The 20,247-nt window shown below is 41.4% G+C and overlaps 3 protein-coding genes across 6 annotated transcripts in view; 2 read left to right on the top strand and 1 right to left on the bottom strand.

Annotated features, from left to right (window-relative positions):
* The window catches only part of LOC119547666 (adenylate cyclase type 3), a 10,788-nt gene extending 7,915 nt beyond the window's left edge, over positions 1–2,873 (top strand). For all 3 annotated transcript variants that reach the window (XM_037854617.1, XM_037854618.1, XM_037854619.1), the window contains 8 exons: positions 1–29; positions 579–864; positions 932–1,004; positions 1,099–1,174; positions 1,231–1,456; positions 1,570–1,652; positions 1,759–2,214; positions 2,589–2,873. The exon at positions 1–29 is cut by the window's left edge and continues 335 nt beyond it. In XM_037854617.1, coding sequence (XP_037710545.1) covers positions 1–29; positions 579–864; positions 932–1,004; positions 1,099–1,174; positions 1,231–1,456; positions 1,570–1,652; positions 1,759–2,214; positions 2,589–2,828 — 1,469 coding nt within the window. In that variant the 3' untranslated portion in view covers positions 2,829–2,873. The remainder of the gene's footprint in view (positions 30–578; positions 865–931; positions 1,005–1,098; positions 1,175–1,230; positions 1,457–1,569; positions 1,653–1,758; positions 2,215–2,588) is intronic.
* Positions 2,874–4,699: 1,826 nt separating this feature from the next.
* On the top strand, positions 4,700–10,407 carry LOC119548882 (cullin-2). The gene is made up of 9 exons (XM_037856514.1): positions 4,700–4,833; positions 5,126–5,297; positions 6,285–6,509; positions 6,572–7,649; positions 7,919–8,036; positions 8,100–8,206; positions 8,273–8,641; positions 8,704–8,817; positions 8,874–10,407. Exons 2-9 carry the CDS (start codon positions 5,179–5,181, stop codon positions 9,003–9,005), a joined length of 2,262 nt encoding a protein of 753 aa, XP_037712442.1. The 5' UTR covers positions 4,700–4,833; positions 5,126–5,178; the 3' UTR covers positions 9,006–10,407.
* Positions 10,408–10,749: 342 nt separating this feature from the next.
* LOC119548881 lies at positions 10,750–19,699 on the bottom strand. Of its 2 annotated transcripts, none has more exons than XM_037856512.1 (11): positions 19,637–19,699; positions 16,967–17,501; positions 16,032–16,217; positions 15,681–15,843; positions 14,933–15,562; positions 14,300–14,861; positions 13,275–14,235; positions 13,087–13,217; positions 12,278–12,592; positions 12,134–12,220; positions 10,750–11,944 (listed from the first exon to the last, which is right to left on the bottom strand). In XM_037856512.1, the coding sequence occupies exons 2-11, from the start codon at positions 17,206–17,208 to the stop codon at positions 11,799–11,801; spliced, it is 3,423 nt and encodes a 1,140-aa protein (XP_037712440.1). In that variant the 5' UTR covers positions 17,209–17,501; positions 19,637–19,699; the 3' UTR covers positions 10,750–11,798. The 2 variants fall into 2 exon arrangements, with proteins under 2 accessions (XP_037712440.1, XP_037712441.1); XM_037856513.1 differs by lacking the exon at positions 19,637–19,699 and adding an exon at positions 18,453–19,568.
* Between the last annotated feature and the right edge of the window lie 548 nt (positions 19,700–20,247).

Here is a 20,247-nt window from a genome sequence, read left to right as displayed (position 1 = left end):
CCATTGGCCTCAGCAATGTCATCGACATGGTTAGTATGTGCTTATGAGGAATAGGTCCTTGCACTCAGCCAAATAATCGTCATAAAAATGTCGTTAAATACTTGGAAAGAAAGAGTCGTTGTATATAGATTTTTTATTTCATATGTTATAATTTTGAAATATTGTTTTAATGTTTAAAAGCTACCTCATGTGTAATTTTTTACATTATATAAATGAAATTTATTAGATGATTTAAGGCACTAAAAAGCTTTTGCATAATTTTCACAATTATATACACATTAAAATGTTTTTAAATTATAGAAAGCTTTTAGTTACATTTATATTCATTTTTTCTATGGTTCGAATGACTTTTGCAGCTTAATCTTCCTTGGTCCTTACTTACGTATATTAAGTACCTACATTTTATCTATGCATAGAGTAGATAATATAGTTTTATTCTTTTTTAGAAACTATAGAATGTTTTGCTTTTTTTGTATTTGTACTGTTTATTAACAAGTCAGTTTCAAGAGATTTTTTGCGAGTGTTGCCCAGGCGTGCTCAAGTCCTTAAGTACTGATTGACCTCTATTTCCTTGACAGTTCTTTTTCGTCACCTTCGTGCGCACCGAGCACATTGTGAGTGAAAGCGAATTCAATGCCACGGCCGGCCTGGATGGCGAGGTGGACGTGGAGATAGAGGGGGTGGTCACCGCCGAGCACCTGCTGCCCGCATCCTTTGTGGAGCAAATGCGCGAGGCAGTGCCCCGGGAACGATATCTATATCCGTCCTACTTGAGTAATTTTGGAGTCCTCATATTGATTGCGATCGCCGTGATTGCCCAACTCACGCATCTTACGAAGATTCTGCTGCTATTGTCCATTGCAGGTATGTAACTCTGATAAAATTGTATAATTTTGTATCATAATTTAGTTATTATATTATTGTCAAACAGCGCTGCATTGCTACTTCAACATATTCATTATGCAGGACCTATATGCTTTGGAAGACGACTTTGCACACCAACCGTAAGTGTAGAACTGTTAATCAGCTTGCTTTGAAAGAAACTGCAGTGTTTTCCTTTCTTAAAATAGTTTCTAATTATGTTTAATGTATTTTTAGTATCATATCTATGCGATATTGCGCTTCAGGACTTTTGGTAGTAGCTGCTTTAGCTTTAAGCACCTTGGCTCGACATGTGAGTACATTTTAACCTTTTGAGCTGGGTAGATTAAGAGAGTCATTTAATTATAGATGGACCATGAGGATAGGGTGATTTTCAAATGGAAAACAGAGGTAGCCGAGCAAAAAGAGACTGCAAACGATATGCGCCAGCGAAACGAGGCTTTAGTGTACAATGTCTTGCCTGTTCATGTGGCAGAGCACTTCATGAAGAACACCAAGCGCTCTCACGATGATCTTTACTCCCAGAGTTATGCTGAGGTCGGCGTTTTATTCGCCAGTATGCCAAACTTTTCAGGTAAGCTTAAAAGTGATAATACCATGTATAAGTCTTAAGAAATAAATTTAAATATGCCTCTGAGGTATGAAATATGTTGTGTGACAACAAATAATAGTAAATATTTTATACAGATTTCTATTCTGAAGAGACGGTAAACAACCAGGGCTTGGAGTGTCTACGTTTTCTCAATGAGGTTATCTCAGATTTTGATGCCGTAAGTAATTGCTCCCATAATGTTTAAGATTTGATTGAAGAATAGGTGTAAAATTAATATAAATAACAAGTTAAGCCTTAAAGACATGTTACCACTATTATTACAGTTGTTGGAGCTGCCTCAGTTCCAAGACATCATCAAAATCAAAACCATTGGCTCCACCTACATGGCGGCCAGTGGCATAAACCTACAGAGGAACCTCCGGAATGACGCTCCCATAACAGAACGCTGGTCCCACCTCGCCGTGTTGGTGGAGTTTGCATTGGAACTGAAGCACGCCCTGCAGGGCATCAACGAGCAGTCGTTCAATCACTTCGTCCTCAAGATGGGCATCAATCATGGACCGATCACGGCGGGCGTTATTGGGGCCCGTAAGCCGCACTATGACATCTGGGGGAATACGGTGAACGTGGCCTCGCGCATGGAGAGCACAGGAAAGGCGGGCGCCATCCAGGTCACCGAGGAAACATGCAATATTCTACAGCCATTTGGTTACACATTCCTACAGCGAGGTCTGGTAGCTGTCAAGGGAAAGGGACAGTTGATGACCTACTATTTGCAGGTGGGCATTCTGTGGTTAATAAAAACCCTGAAAAGTAATATGATAATTATAAAAATGAGAAGGAAAATAACTTTACTTAAATAATCGTTAATTCCGAAGGTCTTTCAGAAATCGTGTATATCTTTTTGTTTTTAATTGCCTTTAAAAATTTAGATCTTGCCAATCGACCTAATGATAAAATATAAGAAAAATGGTAAAACGTTTTCAGTTTCAATGTCCATGTTCAATGAAAGTAAAAATACTTAAAAAGTAATTAATACTTTGAGATTTTAATAATAGCAATCTAAATCTATAAGACTTCTGATTTATGTGTACTTTTTAATTGTTTACATATATAAAATCCTAATGAACGATATTTTCCTCCTTTATTCCAGGGTAAATCCCAGACAAGTGCTGAGCCTGTGGCGCCTGCTGCCGTTGAGCTCCATGGACAGGAATCATCTGCTCTGGAATCGACCACCGAACTGGAGGCCTCCGATATTAAGACGCCCCTGCTGAAGATCAAGGTCCAGGAACCATCGGCGGGTTGCGAGGGAATCGCCCAGGAGCAGGGCATGGGAAACGGCAGTGCTGGCCAGGCGGGGGTGGGGGAATCTCAATCTTTGCTAGAATAATTTGCTAATTGGCTTCTTAGTTGCGCGCTTGAGTCTGAATGAGTGTGAATCTACGGGTGGATGCATGAGTGGCTGTGTTAGAAAACGAAAGTTAACTGTTATGGAGCTGTTATACTTGCTATAAATTTGGTTTTGCCTCAGTATTCGTGTGATATTCTATGCAGATGCAGCAATTTTTCGAAACAAAAAAGCAAAATTCCAACTTAGTTCAATTTTTAGATTTGCTTTCCAAAAGTTTGTAAACTGTGTACCTAAAAACAAGAAATATATTTAGCTTTTAAATATATTTGACTACGACTAAGTACGTTTGGTTATTGTGAATCAGTTTTTGTTTTAAACGAAATTGTTATCTCATTTCCAAGAACTGTAATATATAAGCGAACCACTTTGCTTTACAAACTAATGGATGTGTAGTTTAGTAGGTCAACAAAAAAAACAACCATTTTGCATCTCAATGTGTAAAAAATAAATATGCGCATAAACTATGGAATACTTATAAAGATATGCTAAGTCCTAATAACAAGGTTATAGAGAGCGAGAATATTAGTTGAGAATCCAAATCCCACCACAAACAAATGCAACCCACAAGTCAGTCCAAATAGCGAACAAAACTAACGATAAAGAATTAGTTAACGAAATAACGTAAATTTAGAGAATGCAATAGAAGTCAAGCAACATGATATTATATCCTTGGCATGCGTTCTTGGACGTCATCAACCAATATATATATACAACTTCTTATATATAGAAATATATAGATGTAAACAAACATATAAATGGCATCGCATGCTTGTTAGAACATTTCAACGAATTAGCAAAGAAACAAGAATCGAACTTACTTATCAAGCATAGGAAAATCAAAGAAACTTTACTAACTTTAACTTGGTCTAAAATCTGATTTATGCGTACGTCAACCTTTCCCTTCCTTAATGTATTTCTTTTGATGGCTAAAAGCATGACAATCAAGACGAGAAAAACGAACAAATGATTGGGTTAGCTTGAAGAATATTTTAGTCCTTTCCACTGGTTAAATCTAACACTAAAAAACTGTTTTTAAACATTTAATTTTAGCTGAGTAATTCGGGGAACTTTTTTGTGTTTTCAGCTATGACCATTAAATCACATCAAACGATTTAGGATATTCTATCATTTTAAAAAATAAATAAAATGAAACTAAAGTGTAACTATAAATGGAAAACAAAATACCAAACCATTAGCAAATTATAGCGAAATAAATAAAATTAATACAACTAAGTTTCTGTATTTTTTTGTGGGAAAACCGGTTGGACTCTTTTTTTCCTTTACTTATATGGATATAAAACAAATTAATTGGAAATACATTTTTTTTAATACGTTTTGGATACTTTTAGATTTAAAGGCAGCGGTCTTTGTTTATTAATATAACGAAACAAATTTCTTTAAAAGCAGAGCTGTTATGTTTTTAAAAATATTTTAAAAATGGTCAAAAAACAGGCCACATGAATGTTTTTTTCCCCTAAATCCTTTTGATGACGAATATTTTTGTGAGCAAAATCTATTTAAAGTCGTCTTTATTTTACAATTAACATTTTTGAAAAAAGGAAGTATAACATTTCAATTTATTTTTTACTCAATATTAAGTTTGAAAACCCGCCAAAAGAGTTTTTTCAACGCATTTATGAGCTTGTGCATTGTGAGCTACTGATGAAGGCAACTATAAGGAGCTACTGATTTTAAATAAAAAGGTTACCCTTTTCAATACGCAAGCACTTTTATGCACTTACAATACACCAATTACTTTATTTTAGGGGAAATAAAAGTTTTTGGTAAAACAGCTGGCGGTGTCAGTGGGAACACGATAGTTCGCGTGGGGCAGTGTGTGCAGCCCTGATATCGCGTGCCAATAACAACATATCGATGTATCGATATCGTCCCCGTCTGACGACCCGTTTTACGATAGCAAAAAAAGTGCAAAAATCTAAATTCTCGGCGTAATTAATTAGTAAATAGCGTAGTTAAGCAGCAGGTGAGTAGGCGCCGAGTGCGTCCACCCCGCCCCCGCGATCCGTGGATCGGTGCCCGGCCAGCTGTGAATTGGGCCGAGGGCAAGGCCAACGAGCTGGTGGCCCCCACACACAAAAAGTGAGCGAGCTGCGCGATTATGCCAAAAAGCAAAAGCAAAGCACAAGTGGGCATTCGTTTCGCCTGCCAACGCATGCTGTAATCGCGCAGGCCGCAGGATCAACGTCGGGATCCATCTGCTAGTCCGCCGTGTACTAACCCAAAAACCATCTGCTATACACCACCTGCCCCACCAGCCAACACCTCCTCATCCATCCCCAGACGGACCCAGGATCCAGACCCAGTCGAGATGTCGCTCAAGCCCAAGATAGTGGAGTTTGTCGACGTTTGGCCGCGCCTGCGCTGCATCGCCGAGTCGGTGATAACGCTCACCAAAGTGGAGCGCTCGGTGTGGAACACAAGCTTCAGGTAAGTAGGTCTCGGTCTCGGTCTTCCACAGCAGCGGTCGGAGTAATAGCACCCACTATGGGAGGTTACCACAGGCTATACTTACTCAGTAAATAAAACCCTAATAGCATCAAAACCCTCCAACATTTCAGTTCGAATTTTACAAATCACTAGAGATCACTTTAGATCACAATCTATATCATATAATCCCTAAAATAGCACTTTCCCCATTACCAAAGGCTATACTACTAACTCGATAAAAATAGCCTTTTATATCAGAAATCTTCTTAAATCTTTATAACTCTCAGTTACTAGTTAGATTTTTAAAGATCACTACAGATCACTTCCAAAAGAAACTTGAATTTATATAAAAATCCCTAAAATAGTATATCCATTTGCTGCCACAGACCATATTAACTTAATAAACCCTTAATTCCTTTAATCTTCAAAAATCATTATTTACCAGATCACTACCACAGGATAATCCAGTCTTAATTGTACAATGTACATATGTATATTATCCCAAAAAAGGAATTTTCTATATTTTATATATCCATAGTTAAAACATATGTGCCATTATTTAGCCAGTGGGCCATATGTTTATTGTTCCCACAGCAGCAGTCACAAATATAGCTGCAAGTGCGTAACCAATGATTTGCAAAATTTCGTAATCTACAAGCCTGATTAATGCACCGATATTTTTGTAAACGTGTAGATAAGAAGTGGGAATTGTTTCCCAGCTTCAAGCTAGTTACATATGTATTAAATATTGGTATATAACTTTTAAAGATTTATTTAAGATGATTAAAATGAACAGGTTGAGGACTTGTTTAAAAAGTAGTAATACATTGTAAGACCAAATTAAGAGGGCTAGCTTAGGCTCTGCTATAATACCGACCGCAACTGTTTGTATATGTGTGTGCAGCGTGAGTTGCCAAATTGGAATTGCTAAAATAAAACACGCACTAACACATCGGTCTGTCCAATCACCTTCCCAAAAACATACAGCGACGTTTACACGCTATGCGTCGCGCAGCCGGAACCGATGGCCGATCGCCTCTATGGGGAGACAAAGCACTTCCTAGAGCAGCACGTCCAGGAGATGCTGGCCAAGAAGGTGCTGATCGAGGGCGAGAGCGCCAACCCCCACGGTGGCCCCGATCTCCTCCATCGCTACTACACCACCTGGATGGAGTACAGCCAGGGCATCAAGTATCTGCACCAGTTATATATGTGAGCATCCCTTGAAAGCTGGCCCCAAACACCCACTAATCATTGACAATTACCTCTTTTAGCTACCTAAACCAGCAGCACATCAAGAAACAGAAGATCACCGACACGGAATCGTTCTACGGCAACCTGTCCAGCGATGCTGCCGAGCAAATGGAGATTGGCGAACTGGGACTGGACATCTGGCGTCTGTACATGATTGAGTATCTGTCCAGCGAACTGGTGCGCCACATACTCGAGGGTATCGCCGCCGACAGGGCCAGCAATGGCACCTTGGATCACCATCGCGTGCAGATTATTAACGGTGTGATACACAGTTTCGTGGAGGTGCAGGACTACAAGAAGACGGGCTCGCTCAAGCTCTATCAGGAACTCTTCGAGGGACCCATGCTGGAAGCCAGCGGTGCCTATTATACAGACGAGGCAAATAAGCTGCTGCAGCGCTGTTCGGTGTCGGAGTACATGCAGGAGGTTATCCGGATACTGGAGTACGAGAGCCGGAGAGCCCAGAAGTTTCTGCATGTCAGTTCCCTGCCGAAGCTGCGCAAAGAGTGCGAGGAGAAGTTCATCAACGATCGCCTGGGCTTCATCTACTCGGAGTGCCGCGAAATGGTGTCCGAGGAGCGGCGCCAAGATCTGCGCAACATGTACATCGTACTCAAGCCCATACCTGACAGCCTTAAGTCCGAGCTCATTACGACCTTTCTGGAGCACATCAAAAGCGAGGGTCTGCAGACCGTGTCCGCGCTCAAGGGCGAGAACATACACATTGCGTTCGTGGAGAATATGTTGAAGGTGCACCATAAGTACCAGGAGCTCATCGCCGACGTCTTCGAGAACGATTCACTCTTCCTAAGCGCGTTGGACAAGGCGTGCGCCAGCGTTATCAATCGCCGGCCCACCGAGCGCCAGCCGTGCCGCAGCGCCGAGTATGTGGCCAAATACTGTGATACGCTACTGAAGAAATCCAAGACCTGCGAGGCGGAGATCGATCAGAAGCTTACCAACAATATAACCATCTTCAAGTACATCGAGGACAAGGATGTGTACCAGAAGTTCTACAGCCGACTGTTGGCCAAGCGCCTTATTCACGAGCAGAGTCAGAGCATGGACGCGGAGGAGGGAATGATCAATCGGTTAAAGGTAAGAGTTCCACCATAATTTAAACAAACTGCACTACCTAACGTAGCCATTGTAAAGTTAATGAGCATGACAGTTAAATTTCAAAATAATCATTCTAACTGATAACTGCAAGAACTGACCTTTCATAATTGAGTGAATTCAGCCTGCTCAACATGATAAGCTAAATATGGCGTATATTTTGGTTAGATAATTTCATTCCTTTAACACTAACAGTGTTATACTTTTTTCGTGTTTTTATTAGTCACTAAATTGTTTATTTATTTTTACAGCAAGCCTGTGGTTATGAGTTCACCAATAAACTACATCGCATGTTTACGGATATTTCGGTGTCTACGGATCTGAACAACAAGTTTAATACTCACCTAAAAGATAACAATGTGGACTTGGGTTAGTTTTAAAATGATCATGATAATATCCACATAGTTTCCTAACACTTAAGATCCCACGCAGGCATCAATCTCTCCATCAAGGTACTGCAGGCTGGCGCTTGGCCCTTGGGATCCACACAAGTTATACCATTTGCAGTGCCGCAGGAATTTGAGAAGTCGATTAAAATGGTAAGTGGCAATGTGAATATGGTAAACTCGCAACAATTCATAAATATTGTTTGCCCTTTCTTTCAGTTCGAGGAATATTACCACAAACTGTTCAGTGGTCGCAAGCTGACTTGGCTGCATCACATGTGCCATGGAGAACTGAAGTTGAGCCATTTAAAGAAGTCCTACATCGTGACGATGCAAACCTACCAGATGGCGATAATTCTGCTGTTCGAGTCGTGCGACAGCCTGAGTTGTCGGGAGATTCAGAACACCCTGCAGCTGAATGACGAGACGTTTCAGAAGCACATGCAGCCCATGATCGAGTCAAAGCTGCTGAATGCCAGCTCAGAGAATCTCGCCGGGGAGACTCGAATAGAATTGAATTTGGATTACACAAATAAGCGTACAAAGTTTAAGATTAGTTCGGCTTTGCAAAAGGAGACGCCACAGGAGGTGAATAACTGCATATATATTAAATTAGAAAAGAGATTTTCTAATCTTCGTTTCTCACACAGGTGGAACACACGATCAACTCGGTGGATGAGGACCGAAAACTGTTTCTGCAAGCCGCCATTGTCAGAATCATGAAGTCGCGCAAAGTCCTGAAGCACAATGCGCTGATACAAGAGGTATGAGGTCTGAAATATGTAACCTTAAAATAAAAATAACATATATTCCTCCCCAGGTACTCTCTTTGTCGAAGGTTAGCTTTACGCCCAACATAGCAATGATCAAGAAATGTGTGGAATCGTTAATTGACAAACAATATATTGAGCGGACCGCGAACTCGGGCGATGAATATAGCTACATGGCCTAGACTGCGGATGAGATTATTTAATCTAAAGCAAATTAAACTCCCCAGACTACAGTCTCCCATAAACAGAAAAAGAAATTGTTAACCAAGCGGCTTATTTTGTCTTAAAACACCTCATAAATAGACATGATTTTAGCAAACTACTAACATCCTTATGTTTACAAAATTCTTAAAAGAAAAGCAAAAGAATGGTCAAGCGATTTGGATTTTGTTTTTTGTATGATCTTAGCTTATTGGAATGAAAGATTTGTGGCGATCGAACGATGTTACTGATACTTTTAATTTAGTTTAGTTAGTTGCCCCATTTTGATTTAATGCGTGTGTCCTATATAATTGTAGATATATTCCTTTTATGTATTGTATATTTGTCTGGTTTTATGCACACACGCACAAAGCAGAACGAATTGCTGGAAAATGTAAAATAAAAACCGAAAACAAATTTTCAAATTTGATGCCGAGAAATTTTTCCCCTACTTGTTAGCGGTCTATTTCCCAAACGGATTGAATGCGTTCACCCAAGCAATCCAATTAAATTGGCCAGAAAGTAAACAGAAAAATATGTTTAAAATATTTATCAACAAGCTTCGAATTTGTAGAATCTTTGATCAACGAATTTTAGCAGGTCTCTTAGGATTTCAATAAATTGTAAATGCCATCTACTATTGATAAAGTTAAAATCTGACTCAGGATTGAATATATTTCCATTAAAACACGTTTTAAGTCATACTTGTCGAAATTATTTCAAGGTTCTTTTTATTATTTCATTTTATTTACCCTCATATACAATTGTTAAATTTTAATATTAAAAATTTATTTTCCTTGCTAAAAAATTATATATAATTTTTTCTGTTTACTGCTGTCTGTGTTTGTATGCTAAGGTGTAACTTTTATAGATCTGTTCGTATTTTTATTGTAATTTGTCATTTGAATTGGAAAATGTCTAAATGGAATCCCAGATCTTGCTAGTGCGCAAACATTTTTCAAGGAAAACACTTCCAAAATGCGTGAGATTTATTTTGTAGAGTATTGAAAAAATAGGCTTTAATTGGGCTATTATTATTTTATTGGCCGTTAATTTGAAAAATAAAATTGACATCCAGTTCTCGAATGTTTAAAAAGAATATTATTATTGTTTTTATGATGCCCAGTAATTCTAAAAGTCGATTTTAATGTTATATTCTTGTGTTCAATAACCATTTAAGTTTCGCCTTTGCCAAAGGATCCAATTTTAATAGATATATATCTATATATAAAGTACACGGGCCGTGGATTATTTCTGTTTTAATAATTTTATTTCGTTTCATGCTACTTTTCTAAAAAATATATTCAATAATGTTAATTCAAATAATTGTACATATGTCATTAATTATAATAAATACCAACTTGCTATAGCATATAATATAAATCGTTAATAATACTTTCAACTTGCTCTTGGGGGCCAGCTCCTGCTCATAAAATGCTGCCAAATCTTCATTCTTGGCTTCTCAGTGAGTGTTAATAAAAAATATGTTATCTTCCATATATCATTTTCTGTTGTTTATTTTTTAATATTTAATGACTAGTAAACGTTTACAGTTTTGTTGTTTCATATTGCAGTTTTCTTCTCCAACTACCTAACTCCTTTGCGCTCAAAATTTGAGAAATGCTTTCTCTGGTAAAATCGTATTGAGCATTAATTTTGCGTTTTAAGATTATATGGATTAAATCAATTTCAAACTGGTTATTATCAAAATTCTTTTTTTTTATAACGTGGAGGGCTTAACTTCATTCTTTTTCAGTTTTTTGGAAATGTAACTCGTATTATGAGATTTTATATTCTTGTATATTATTGCGACTGGGGTTTCATTCGAGTTTTTTTAGGGATGGCTTCTTGGGCAAAGCCAAGGATTGGAATCCATGAGATACTTTCTCAAATCAAACAATACCTCGTTTCCAATTGCACTTTTGCCGTATTTCCAGTTTATTTTAAGTCCCTTGACCAACTCAAGAAAAGTAGAAAATAGTCGTCGAACCCAAACTTATTTCTCAGCTACTCAAAAGTACCTAAAGAATTAAACACCGCCGTAAAGTAAGAAATGTTGCCTAGAACCCTAAACGGTTCAGTTATAGTCCAAACTATATATATAGCGCTCATATCTATATACGTTTATATAAATTCAGTGCTTGTATAAGTTGTAAATTTCTTGCTGCGCCCATGTTGCGTGCATTTGCTTAGGTTTCGGTTGTACGGCCATAGAATAGTTGCGATAATCTCTTTTTTTTTTGGCAAGTTCAAGGTCGGGGGATACTGCACATACATACATAAACGAGTACATATGATATAGCCGTGCGATCCATACAACTGCTTTCGTTTTTCATTTTCTTTAGTTTGTGAGAGTGGAATATTGTTTGCATATGTTCAGTTAATTTCATTGTCTTTCATAATATTTTCGTTTTCGCTTAAATTTTCTTTGTTTTACGCTTTTTTCATTTTCAGTCTTTACGATTCACGGCTTTTGTGCATTTGAATTCTTCAGTTTTCTCATTACTATATGACCGATATATACGATACGATGTGTATACAAAATTGCTTCAATTGTTTTTAAGGTGAACGAACACGAGCGTGAGAAAGTTTTGCTGATCGGATGAGCAGGTGAGTGTGGGTGGGGGTGTGGTTGGGTGCAAAGACAAACTCTCAACATGCGACCCGATAAACGTGAGTGTAAGTGCAGGGTTATTATCATTTTCGATGCTATCATACGCTTATGGTGTACATAAAACTGGGGGCAGTGCTTAGGCTTGCCGGCGAGGACTTCTCTACTGATCCAGCGAGGTGGTTTTCGAGCGCTTCCAAAGGGACTTGAAGAGGCCCTTCTTCTTGGGCTTGGCATTGGTGGTGGTCACCCCCGAGGCTGCGTTGTCCTTCTCCTTGCGACTGGTGGTATCCTTCCGCTTGGTGGAGCCTGAAAAAAAGAGTTTAATGTTAGTATACCATTTAATTTACAAGAAAATTTACAATAAAAAGTACAAACTCTAGTGATATAATAGCAAAAGTTAGATACATCTTACAAACTCTACTGATGTACAAGAATATGTAAGATACATCTTAAAATATTATATCAAAAGTACACCCTATCTATCATATATCTTACCCGTCTCAAATTCATAGGCATGCTTGCTGTTGTTATCATCCATAAGCTGATCGCAATAGGCCTTATGTTTTCGATCCTTGCTGTTCTCTAATGGGATAAAAAAATATCTTTATTAATTGATCTGTTCAGTAGATAGAAACTTACTCTTTTTGGTTATCAGCAAACTAGTCACTCGACGCAGCGCCTCGCGGGGTGATTTGTTTAGGAAGGAAGGCGTGAGATTTGGTGGCAGCGTTAATGGCTTGCGAGATTGTCCGGTGCCCGACATGCCCGCCGGATTGTCCCACACCCGCACGGAGGCCAGGCGATCTATGTTCTCGGTGGAGACCGGGCGCATTCCCCGCTGCTTGGGATACCATCCGCGAGCTGGGGCTCCGGTCATGCGTAGCATCTCGTTGGATGCCAAGGCATGATTGATCGAGCGCTGTCGGCAAATTTGGGCCGTTCCATAGTTACCGGCTATAGGAAAGGGATTTACAAATAAGGTTATTCTTGATAAGGTCATCATTCAATACATAGTATAATCCGGTTAAAATGAATCTTAAATTTTCCACATTGATCACATGACACATGTTGTTTTACCCTGTTTTAACTAAGGGTTTTATAAACATTAAGTTGGTTGATCGACGTTTAAATTAAATATTGTCAAAAATTTAGGATACTTATGATAAATAACTTTGGTTTTATTTGGCCGAACCAAAAAACTTATTCATTTCTTTATTTAATGTGATTAAAAAGTTTACTAACATCTTTAATCAACGGAAGATAAGATTTTAAAAACTGATATCCTCAATTAGATCAAAGTATCGTCAAACTACAAATATGGGATATTCCTGCTTATATGGACTTATCAATGGATGTTAGTGTTATTTTAAAATAAAAACCCTGATCTTAAGAAATCTAAATGATTCTCCCGTTCATTAAACTTCTCCACAATATTTAAAGTTACTTACCACCAATCCCCATAATTGAAGTGCCCATGTTGATGCTGTTCGATGTGCTGGACCTGGGAGCTGTGCGGGAACCGCTGACCACAGGCAACGGCTCGTTTTGGCGTCGATATGGCGTACGTGGTATGTCACAGCTGACGAAGAATGGTTACCATTTAGTGAGGACTTCTTTCCCGCATGGAGCGACTTACCCTCTGGCAAAAATTGGCGTTTCAGGAAGACTACATGAGGTTTGCAGACGATGCTCCTCGCGCGGCGACTGCTTCAGGCTGCGCTTGGTGCCGTAATTGATGTACCGTCGTTGATAGGACCCGGATCCGCCCGGAGCCATTCCATCGAGCGGGGGCGGTGGCAGTGGAGGCATCGGTCCCAGTCCGGTGGGTGTGGTTATTCCACTGCCACCACCGCTGCTGTAGTGGCCAAACAGCTTGGGCGATCTCTTGCGATACTGCGAGTCAATGCTCCAGGATTTCATGGTGTTGGCCGAATGACCTCCGGTGGCCCGGTGTGGTGGCACCATTGGCGGTCCGGGCAGGCCCTCCAGGAAGCTGGTCACTTGATGGGCAGGCGCCGGTGGCGGTGGCAGCTCGTCGGTGAAATGACGCACGGCGGCCACATTGTCGCGACTGCGGCGTGTGTGGCTGTTGCTGCTGTGCACGGCCGCTCCGGAGGCTGTGGCATGCACCTCCACGACGGTGGTGCCGCGGTTCGCTGGCGGAGCACTGGCCGCCACCACAGTCGGCAGCTCTAGCTGCTTGCGCGGCTCAATCGGAGATGGCGGCAGTGGGGCATCGTAGTCGAATAAATCCGGATTGGAGCTGGGCGGCGATGGGGGCAGCGGACCCAGGCTGGGCATCTGCGACAGCAGCATCTCCTTGGCACTCTCGGACTTGTGAACGCCTGGCCGGAACTCCAGTATCCGCTTGGCATGCAGCTCGGCTGCTGTTGCAGCTGCCAAACTGGCGGCTGCACTGCCATTGCAGCCCGCCTGCTGACCCACAATTGGAATGTCTCCGCGCAGCAAGGCGCTGATGTTATGCTCGATTTGCATGAGAGGAGCACACCCGTAGCTAAAGTCGGACAGCTCTTCGTCCTCCTCCAAAGTGGGGGCCAGATCGGTGTGTGGAGTAGTGGCATTGGAAATGCGTTGTTCTGTGTTAGGAGAAAACACATGAGTTAAGATTTCATCTTACAGAAAGTATACTAAAAGACGCACCATTTCCGTTGTAGCCGTACAGCTCGTAGTTTCCGTTTCCGTTGAGACGCGCCTCGTCAAACTCCTCGCTACTGGACGTGTTGTCCGGCATGGACTCGGCGCTCAGCCGCTTCTCGGTCAGCATGGCCGTCTTGCTCTTCATCGGCTTGCAGTGGCCCAGCTGGTCCGGAGCCTCGGCGATGTCCAGCGATAGAGCAGCCCGATGAGCGGCGGCCATCTCCAGTCCGCGACGTGTTTGCGCCGCATTGGCCTCGCACTCCTTGTACACAAAGTTCATCTCGGAGGAGGCGGGCGGCGGTGGAGGCAGTGGCGTGGCATCGCTCTGCTCGCTGTCGCTGGTGTAGAACTCATTACTGATGGCTCCGGCGCCCACTTTACAGCCAGATCCAGATCCCGATCTCTCGGCCAACGAGGGACGCGGCGGCTTGGGTATACAAAAGACATCTGCGGCACGAGGCGGTTTTTTGGCTGTGGAACGGCGAATAACGAAGGTGCCCTTGCCCAACATGCTCTGCTCGTTGTACACGAAGCTGTTGTTGAAGTCGTCCAAGTTGTTGCCCTTCTGTTTGCAGGATAACAAGGATATATATATTATTAATAATTAAGAATTACAAGGAATTCCTTTAAACTTACCTTTTTTGATGCACCAGAGGACTTCTTGGTGCCATTGGACTTCTTCTTATTGCTCTTGAAGTGAATCTCCCAGGCCACGCCGTTCTGCTTGACGGGCGTGAGGTCTGTGGAAATGGTGGACTCCTCCAGCGAATCCTCCGAGTAGTCGTCATCCCCGCTGGCCTGCTTCGAGGACGCCACATTGATGTGGGAGGCAGCCGGAGAGGCCTCGCCGCTGGACGTGTGCTGCGAGCCGGACGAAGAGGTGGAGCTGCTGGATAGCGGATTGAGCATGTGGCACACCTCCTTGTGCTTCTCCACCGAGCTGAGCAGTCGCTTGCTCCGGGCACCCTCACCCCCGCCCGCCTTGGAGGATGGGCCCGGGTAGATGGTCACCGGATGTTCGTTGACGAAGGGCTCCGGCAGTTTGGCCAGATTGCCACGAAGCACGGCATTGTGCACGGCACTGATGTCGATGCCCAGTGCGTTGCGTCCACCGTTGCAGCTGCCCGGGTGCCGGATGGCTGCCAATCCACTCGAGGAGTTGCCAGCGGAAGCTCCGCCCAAATTGGAGGCCCTGGCCCCGCAGCACGGCAGACTCGAGTAGTTCGAGTTGGTGGCCGGAGTCGAGCTGGAACCACGTGCCTTTGGCTGGGGTGCAAGAGTGGAATGGGAAGAGAGGTGGTTGTGCGGTGAGTTAATTGCTTTCCCATTAGCTGGAGTGCTTGACATGGGGGGTATGGGGGGTCCACCTCCAACCCGGACTCACCAGTGTTGTCTGGATGAGGGGCGTCGTAGTTTCCTGTCCGTGTTCCACCTCAGATAACTTGGTTAGGTTCTCAGCCGTGCCATCCACCTCATTGAAACTTCCCTCGGGCACCGTGTCGGTGCTGGGTGTTTGGGGCACATCTTCCGAGTCCTTTTTGGACATGCTGCAAAGTCAAAGTTGAAAATTGATTAGCAGAAGTGAGGGTTGGTGCTAAGTGGTAATTGGAATGCGGTGATTCCCCATGTCATGCATGGTTGATGGGTTGACAGGCTTACAGCTTAATATTTAATGTGTTTCTACTTTCAAGTTTGGTATGCAAAATATTTTAATATCCATATATACTTTACTCACTTTTTGCGACTTAGGCTCATGTAGCCATCGTCCTCCGACTGATTCTCGCCACTGTTGCTGTGCAAGGCCACCGGTTTCGTTGCTGCCTCCTCGAACTCCGAAATGATCTCGTCGAGGACTTTAATGGGCTCAGGTATGTCGTCCAAGGAGATGGGCTCCAGCGACTGCAGCTGCAGTTGATCATCGCTGTGGAATGAAAAGGTGCAAAAGTTATATCAGTACTACCAATTAAAAAAAGGAACATTTTTCATATGTGTTTAAAATCATTTGCAGTATAATTTTTAATACAGCGGTGTCTTAGTATACAGATCGTAAATCGTGAAACCCCAAAGTTCAAATATCTTTTTAGATCTAGCTATCATAAAATTAGATTGACTTCATTTGGATTTAACGGGAAGGGCATATAAACTTCTACGGGTTTATAAAGTGTATATAGGATCTTAAACATTGGTTAACAAATTTTTATAAATGGTTTTTAGTTTAACCATTTTTGGATTTTAAATGCGCTGAACAAAAAAAGTAACAGAAGAGGTTTAACATATTTGGTTTTAAAAACATAATACAAATACAAAGCATTTAAAGTGCATGATTTAATATGAAAATAATATGCTAATCAAGTGAGAAAATATTAGATACAATATAAATCAGTTATATTAAAATTATAGTTTACAATATTTGAAATAGCTATAATTGTTTAATGTAATGGTACCATTACTAATGTAATAAAAACCGCATTAGATGAAAACCATACTTCTCACTAAAAAATATAAAGGTAGTTATATTAAGTCAATCTTTTTATATTGAATCTAAAGTTGATGGATTTACTAGGTTTTTTTTATCAGTGTGGGAATAGTATAGTAGTTTTCCAACAGAAGAAAGTTACTGGAGTTTAGCAAATTGAACTCGTTAAAAAAGAGCAAAAAACTGCGACATACTTTTGCCTTTGTTGGTCAACTCCAGCAGCGGCAGCATCTGCATCTGCATCTGGATCTGGATCTTGGCCTGCCTCCGCCGCCGCTTCCGCCTCCGTCTCCGCCTCCAGGGAGTCCAGTGGGCGATGGGAGTCCGTCATGGCCGTCTGTGACCGCCCCCGGACCGCCTCCTCCGGATCGAACGCCCCCTCGGTCTCCGGTTCGCTGGAATCGCGTGCTCCACACGATTCGGGTGCCGCTGCCATTATGCCAAGATGATGATGCTCATTGAAACCATCGGCGGCTGCTTCTTTATGGATGTCGATGGCGATGTCGATATGGAGATACTTCGTTGATTATGGAAATGTAATCAGTGCGCCCACAGGGACGTCGACGTCGCTGCCTCAGTCAGCGTCGCTGCCGGCGTTGCTTTGTTGTCGGCTGCCTCAATTTTCATCTAGGCAATGTGTGAAAGTGATTGGCGGTTTTCCACTGCTGCTTCTGCTTCCCTCGCTGCTTCTATTTCAGGTCATTAAATTCGTCATCGGGAAAGTCGAGGCTGCTGGGGGGGGGTGGAAAATCGGATGAATGGGGGTCAGAGATTTTCGGTATGTAAGCCTCTGTAAGTCGCTATTAATAAATAATGAATATTGATTTCGCTGCCGTGATTTCCAATTAGGAGCTATTAGTCTGCCGTGCGATTTTGAATGCGAGCAGGGAAAGTTCCGCCGAAGGATATTGATATTGGATATTTTCCGATTAGGTGGAAAAGCGTGTGAGCGGAAATTAAAATTGACTCGGCAGGATAAACTTTGGGCAGACCTACAGGTCACGCAACCTGTCAGAAGTTGACCTTCGTTTCGCTATGAAAGCAAACAATGGGTGGAATATTTATCTGTACACATTGATGAGAAAGGTTTTCATAACCAAATGCGTGCCGAAGCAGTATGTCGTGTGCCATAAAATCTGTCATAAATGGTTTTATTTTCCAAATGACCTCTGGCTTTGATCAAATTTTTGTCATAAAAACTATAAAAATAAATGTATTTTGCCTGTTGTTTGTTATAGTTTGTTTGTAGACTGCTTCAACCTAACTTTTTCTAATATTTTTTCCAAATAACTTAAATTTTTGTAACGTTTTTACCAAGTTTTACTCCTATCTCAGATTTAACAGACCTTTGTATAGAAATCTTTTTTTGGTGTAGGTACACAAAACCTAAATACATGAATTCCTTTTAAAAAAGCACAAAAAGTAAAATGTATTTCTGTAGAAAAACCTCTCTTTCAGCTAAAAGTCTTTTTTACAATAGACTTTATTTTATTTTTTGCTAACCCCAATAAAATCGAACTGCACAACTATTTATTTGTTTTATTTTTAGTTCCAGTCCGTATATTTGGCACATTAAATTGTGTCTGTATCATAGAACTTTTCCATGATGTTTGCCATATTTTTTCGCCTTCCCGTTTCCTTTCGCCCCTCTGTTCTTGTTTTGATTTAAAAAACGCTTACATTAATTTTTCATTTACGGCAAAAAACACAAAAAGAAAAAAAGTAAACACACGCGCACTCCGGGCAATTAAAAACTGTTCAACAAGGGATTTTTGTGCATTGATTTTTCGCATCTCTTTTTTAGGAGAGAGAGAATTTGGGGAATGTGAGTGTGTGGAGGTGTGAGAAGACGAAGATGGGAAAGGGGGGAGCACGAGGAGCAGGAGGAGATGGAGACAACAACAACGCGAGAGAGGAGCGGAGAGTGTGGGAGCACACTATTCGCACTCTGCCTTATCTTCATTCATATTTTCTATACACTTTGGGGTCCCGCTGAGAGGAGTTTGAGTTGCGAGTCAGGCGCATTCACACCTCCCCCCCACTCACACACACACGCACAGTCTTTGTACTACTGTCTAAATATAAACACGTTCTTTTTTTTTTTGCCTTTGGCTAAACAAAAAACTTTTTGCAACTGCAACTGGGTTGGCCTAAAAAAAATCGCATTCGAACGGATGCGGGCTGCGATAATAATAAAAGTTTGCAATATTTGAGTTTCTAATACGGGAAAAATTCATTTCCGGTATTATCGGCGACTGTCTATGGATTACAGTTACAGTCACAGCCACCCACACAATCGCACACGCACGGGGGGCTACTTTGTCTAGCTGTAAAATTTACTGCTGTCGGCGTCGCTGCTTTGGCTTCAGCTCCTTCTCTTCTTCCTCTTCTACCACTCTGCTTTCCTTTCCATTCCTTTCCTTCCTTTCTGAATGAAGTTTCTGCAGGGAGTCTGGCATCGATTTTTTCATATGCAGACACATGCACCCACACACCCACACACTCGAGCACGAAGCGACTTTTTTCGGCCTCTGCCTAATAATTACAGTTAGAAAGCTCTGCTTTGGGCACACCAAAAGGTCAAATCAAGAGTCTTCCAATTGGAAATGCTGCTAAAAATAGATTAATCCCAAGCGGGGGCGAAAGAGAGCGAGAGATAGGCGGAGGGTGAGAGAGCGCAGGGGGTGGGCAATTGTAATGACAGACGCCGCGGCGACATAAAAGCAACGGTAACGGTGTTTTTCGCCCGATGACAAAAACAGTCGCGGGCCAATTTCCGAGAACATTCGCATTTTGCAATTAGCTTATGACTAGCACAGCAACAACAACGCACGCATATACACAATACACACTGGTGAACCCACTTTTTCCGCCTTTTCCGCTACAACAACTCAAATTCGACTGAGCGACGCACCGACCTTTTGTTTATGGCAGAGCAGAGCAGCGTTCGCAAATCTAGCGATGCCAGAAATGTATCAAAATATTGTATCGATATCTTCCCACGCAGCCAAAAATCAGTGGGTCTGTCAAAAACCGGTTTTGATTTATTTAGCTTTTTTCACATCGCCGCTTTGTAAATATGATCCAATCCAATGCGATTTTGGTTATTTGACTTGCTAATGAAAACATTTTAATGACTTCTTTTGGGATTGCTTTATTAGAAAGAAGAACTTGTCACTTTTTAAAATCAAATCTGCGCGGTTTATAACTAAATGGTCCAACGTAAATGTACCGTTAAATGTATATTAAATTATTGAAAAAAATAAAAAGTCCTTATTAAAATAATACAATAAAATACTTATAAATAACAAACACAATTAGTAAACATAAGTTTAGTTAAAAATGTCACTATAATTGTCGGATATCGATATTTAATTTTTTTTACTTTCATATATGACGTGATTACTTAGCGCGGACACGAACCAATACAGGTGTTAGGGAACTTTTATACAAACATAGGGTATATTATATTTTA

This window comes from Drosophila subpulchrella, chromosome 2L, assembly GCF_014743375.2.
Source record: "Drosophila subpulchrella strain 33 F10 #4 breed RU33 chromosome 2L, RU_Dsub_v1.1 Primary Assembly, whole genome shotgun sequence".
Taxonomy (NCBI): Eukaryota; Metazoa; Arthropoda; class Insecta; order Diptera; family Drosophilidae; genus Drosophila; species Drosophila subpulchrella.
This window is presented reverse-complemented; position numbering and strand designations above follow the sequence as displayed.

Excerpts from the sequence above, each read along its gene's own strand:
- LOC119548881 (XM_037856512.1), bottom strand. The coding sequence starts at position 17,208 with ATGGCAGCGGCACCCGAATCGTGTGGAGCACGCGATTCCAGCGAACCG. Across the intron at positions 16,218-16,966 it reads GTTGACCAACAAAGGCAAAA|CGATGATCAACTGCAGCTGC; the intron begins GTATGTCGCAGT and ends TTCATTCCACAG. Across the intron at positions 13,218-13,274 it reads ACGCCAATTTTTGCCAGAGG|CTGTGACATACCACGTACGC; the intron begins GTAAGTCGCTCC and ends ATTCTTCGTCAG.
- LOC119548882 (XM_037856514.1), top strand. The coding sequence starts at position 5,179 with ATGTCGCTCAAGCCCAAGATAGTGGAGTTTGTCGACGTTTGGCCGCGC. Across the intron at positions 5,298-6,284 it reads GTGTGGAACACAAGCTTCAG|CGACGTTTACACGCTATGCG; the intron begins GTAAGTAGGTCT and ends AAAAACATACAG. Across the intron at positions 8,642-8,703 it reads AAAAGGAGACGCCACAGGAG|GTGGAACACACGATCAACTC; the intron begins GTGAATAACTGC and ends TTTCTCACACAG.